The sequence below is a fragment of the Morus notabilis genome, unplaced genomic scaffold (assembly GCF_000414095.1).
Source record: "Morus notabilis unplaced genomic scaffold, ASM41409v2 Scaffold46, whole genome shotgun sequence".
NCBI lineage: Eukaryota > Viridiplantae > Streptophyta > Magnoliopsida > Rosales > Moraceae > Morus > Morus notabilis.
The window spans coordinates 822,744-827,264 of record NW_010365505.1 but is presented as its reverse complement, the minus strand read 5'-3'; the positions used below and the strand labels follow the sequence as shown (position 1 = coordinate 827,264).

Here is a 4,521-nt window from a genome sequence, read left to right as displayed (position 1 = left end):
AGAGCGTCGCTCAGAGAAGCTGAGAGGCAAGCACCAAAGTGATGCTTCTGCTTCAGATGGTGAATATGGCAAAAGGAGGGAATCTCGTACAAGGGGGAATGACGAGAAGGAAACTGAGCAGAAAAGGCTTGAGATTGTGTTGCGGAATAAGGCTCTGGAATCACTTAAAGCGAAGAAGGGTGTCAGTCACTGAATTTAGTAATTGCTGGTGTGGAATATTAAGCTGTCATAAGTGTCATGTTATTTTTCTGATCGTATTAAGCTGTTACATTAAGATGTTTTAGGGAAATAGTCTGTTGGATTGAGAGTTCTTCAATATTTTATTCTGTTTAATGTAGTCCGTGTTTACTCCTGGCAGTTGAAATGGATAATGAGGATTTCCTGGCTTATCTCTTGAGTGCAACTTTATGCAGGCCTTGCTGCTAGATTTGTTTGGTAATAATCGTCTTCCCTCAGTCGGGAATTTGATTTGTTGTTTTTTAGATTTGTTTTACAATCAACGTGGAAGCTATTTACTGTTGTTTCTGTTTTCCTATTTTTGATCTGGTTGTATCCATTATGAAATTATCGTTGTTCTCTGATTTTGTTGTCATATGAGTGACTGGCCTTAGCTGTTACACGATTAACGTAAAGGTGTTGATGGTGTGTTTTGTTGTGTTTGACTAATAGGGTGTTTGGTACGTGGATTCGTGTTATGGTTTGAAATATGGCTCGTGATTCGTTATAGTATTTTTTCTTATAAAAAGTATACGTAAATTGAGAATTGTTCTGACTCATGGTTTTAAATCTGTGAACTAAACGTCCACTAAAATGAGTTTCTATGATCGATTGGTAGATGAAATTATTGTCAACTAGTCATGGTTGAGCAGATATGACGATCCGCTTTTTGTACATGAATTCAGGTGAAATTTCTATCTTTCACAGTTCTTTTTAGCAAAACATCACGAGTGTCTGTAGGTCAATCCTCTCTCAATAAAAAATATCTTTTCGCATCTCTCTACTTTATAAACACTTGCTGACTTCCTGCTTTCCCACCTGAACTCTCTCTCTCTCTCTGTTTTTTTCCCCCTCAAATATGAACATTAGTTTACTCAATACTCATTACTAGAGTGGTACTGGTTTTATTCACCTCTTAATACTTGATAGGTTGTAGAAGTGTTCACTAACCCATCAGCTCCCTCAAAGCCTATAAGCGATCTTTTCAGGTAAAACTCATAATTCATAAGTCAAACTTTAAGTCACTAACCCAAACTCATAATTTGGGAGTAAAGTGTTACATAAGTCATAATTCATAGAGATGTTGTGCAATTAATCCTTCAAGTCAATATTATACGGGGACAATTGGTAAACATGCATTTACTCAAACATTGTATATCTCAGGAGTTTCCTAATTTGTTCCGACTTCCAATGTTCTGTCTTTCTGTGGGATGTCGACAATAAGATGGTGTATCTTTTATGCAGGCAAATTTTTACTGTTTGCCTCGAACCTTGCTAGGATTCTTTCCTTCGTTGTTTGTTCTACAAAAATTGAACCCAAGACTGCAAATTCTTGCAAAAAATTGAAAAAATTAAAAAATTAAAAAAAAGAAAATAAAAAGATTTTTCTTGCAAATACATTCGAGTGTGACTGATTCTAATCTTTTTCACCCTTCGGTGTGTTGAAATCACAGTCATGGTGGGTTTGCCTATAGAATGCAGTTTTAATTCATAATTGTCAATTTGTGGGCCATGCTGTTTCCCTATGAAAAAAATTTCTGTGGCTGCATGCTGGATAAACCTTTATGGACTTGAGCACCGAAACTGTGCTCAATAAAAACATCTGGTGTTCAATTATTTCGTAGTAGATAGACTGCACTACGTGGCACAATCTCATTTGCGAAATTCCCATAAGATTGATATCCAGATAATATTCAGACACAGGGCACTTCAATTGCAACCGGCCAAGGGTGGTGCCCGTGGTATGAATGAGAAAATAATCGGTAGCCTGAAATCTGATATGGAATGGATATGGAAAAAATAACTGAATTGGGAGGGAAGAGAAAGAGAAACATGATCAGTTGATATATATATATATATATATATATCCTTGTTCATTCCTTCCCTTTTTGGTTTCCAATGGCTTCAACTCTCACCTCCAATTCCTTTATTCTAACCTCAGCACCCAACACAAGGCTAAACATCAAAATCAAAACCAAGAGGTTGAGAGTTTTCACCAAAAAGGCTGGAGCCGAAGCTGAAGACAATGCCAATTCGAATTCGAGTCCTTTTAAGTTCGACTTCGGGAAAGTTCCCGATGTCAAGTCTCTGATCCCGGTTGTCAGCAACCCTGCTTCGGGGTTGTCGTTTGGGAGCGCCAGGAGTAAGGATGCCGGGACTGTGTTTGTTGCCGGTGCCACTGGGCTTGCCGGTATTCGAATTGCGCAGAATCTTTTGCGTGAAGGCTTTACCGTGAGAGCTGGCGTTTCTGATCTCGGCGCTGCCCAAGACTTGGCTCGCCTTGCTGCCAAATACAAGGTATAAATTATGCTTTTCTTGAATAAGGCTGCTTTTTTCTTGATATATAGAACACCACATTTTTTAAACACGGTAAAACTAGTAATGCAGTTACGTGAGAGATTCCATGTAAAGCTGATTTTTAAACTAATTACTTATATGACTATTCGCATGGACCAAATCACCATTTTAAGTCGCACTTTTAATTGATCTAAAAATCAGTGATAAAGCATTCAAAATATCAGTTCAAACATGTTGCTCCATTTTTCTATCCCGCTGGTGTCCCTCTGGTGTCCCTCTGGTTAAATTTGGTACTTTATTTTATTATTAAATTGTTAAATTTAAATGACATGAAAAATCAGTACTAAAAAGACAACCAATGGAACAAGAAAATTGGACGGATCTAGACTTTGTGGATATCCATCTTTTCTGCTTACAAAATCCGTAGTGACCACAATGATATTTGGCGCATTTGTGCAATCATGTAAAACCTTTTCTTCTCACATTTTGTTATTATATCGGGCTAGGACACACTTTTTCATGATAGATATTTTTGTTCTAAAGGAAAATTTGGATGGCAGAGTGCTTTATAAAGTTATAATCTTTTACTGGTTGTTAGTCGACACTTTTTTTTTTTCCAATCAACACGACAGATCATATCAAATGAAGAATCAAGACGTCTAAACGCCGTGGAATCCACATTTGACGACTCCGAATCCATTGCCAAAGCAATTGGAAATGCCAGCAAAGTCGTGGTGACAATAGGCCCTGGTGAGGATGGCCCCACGCAGGGAGTCACCATATCGGACGCTCTTAGAGTCATCGAAGCTGCCGAACTGGCTGGCGTTGGCCATTTGGCGATCATCTACGATGGGAACCCATCCACCGTGTCAACCTACAACGTACTGGATGGCATCTCCTTATTCTTCAACAACCTGTTCTCGCGATCTCAGTTGAGCGTCCAACAACTCCTGCAGAAAGTCATCCAAACGAATGTCAGCTACACCTTCATAAAGACGAGTTTGACCGACGACTTCTCCCCAGAGAGTGCCTACAATGTTGTCGTATCAGCCGAAGGAAGCGCAGATGCAAACGACTACAAAGTAATGTAATGTATGCAGTAATGTATATACTAAATCATCAATCATTATAATCTCTCTCTCTCTCTCTCTTTTTCCTTGTAAAAATATGTGCACGTATAAATTTAGGGTGGACTAAATTCCTTTTTCTTTTTTCTTTTTTAAATAAAACCAGGTAGCTAAGTCTCAGATTGCATCATTGGTGGCCAATGTTTTCTCTAACACAGCTGTAGCAGAAAACAAGGTACTATATATATATATATATATATATATATATATTTTGTTAGCAACATTTTAATTTGTTCGCATCACTAATGTGGCATATAAATAAATTATGTTTTAACTTTGGATTCCATTCTTTGTTTATGTGTGTGTGTGTGTTTCCCCCCCCCCCCCCCTCAAATATGAACATTAGTTTACTCAATACTCATTACTAAAATGGTACTGGTTTTATTCACCTCTTAATACTTGATAGGTTGTAGAAGTATTCACTAACCCATCAGCTCCCTCAAGGCCTATAAGCGATCTTTTCAGGTAAAACTCAAGTATATTGTGCAATAAGTATATATATAAGCGAGTTTCGATATTGAAATCAAATGATTGTAATGGGAAGAAAAATTTTTGTTGCTCTTAATTAGTTCCATTCCTGAGGATGGAAGAAGAGCGGCTTATGCAGAAGCACAAGCAAAGGCAAAAGCAGAGGAAGAAGCTCGCGAGGCTGCGGAGGCAGCAAAGAAAAAAGAAGAAGAGGTGAAAAGGCTTTCGAAGAAAGAAGCTCGGGCATCAAGTTTAGCTGAAGAAGCTCAAGAGAAGGATGAGGCTGCAGGGCCTTCAATAGAAGAACTGTTTACCAAAGCAAAAGACTTTGGCTCCGGATTCTCTTGGGACAAACTCAGCGCGCAGCTCGCTACGACAGTTCAAAAGTCCCAAGAGGAAGAGAAAGGGAAAG

The 4,521-nt window shown here is 38.4% G+C and overlaps 2 protein-coding genes across 3 annotated transcripts in view; both read left to right on the top strand.

Moving 5' to 3' along the window:
* The window catches only part of LOC21408005 (serine/arginine repetitive matrix protein 1), a 5,186-nt gene extending 4,716 nt beyond the window's left edge, over positions 1–470 (top strand). For both annotated transcript variants that reach the window (XM_024172299.1, XM_024172298.1), the window contains exon 12: positions 1–470. In XM_024172299.1, the coding sequence (XP_024028067.1) occupies positions 1–193 (193 nt within the window). In that variant the 3' untranslated portion in view covers positions 194–470.
* A 1,460-nt stretch (positions 471–1,930) lies between these two features.
* LOC21408004 (protein plastid transcriptionally active 16, chloroplastic) overlaps positions 1,931–4,521 on the top strand; it is a 3,176-nt gene continuing 585 nt past the window's right edge. The window contains exons 1-5 of the mRNA XM_024172323.1: positions 1,931–2,514; positions 3,147–3,596; positions 3,748–3,816; positions 4,048–4,106; positions 4,211–4,516. Coding sequence (XP_024028091.1) covers positions 2,116–2,514; positions 3,147–3,596; positions 3,748–3,816; positions 4,048–4,106; positions 4,211–4,516 — 1,283 coding nt within the window. The 5' untranslated portion in view covers positions 1,931–2,115. The remainder of the gene's footprint in view (positions 2,515–3,146; positions 3,597–3,747; positions 3,817–4,047; positions 4,107–4,210; positions 4,517–4,521) is intronic.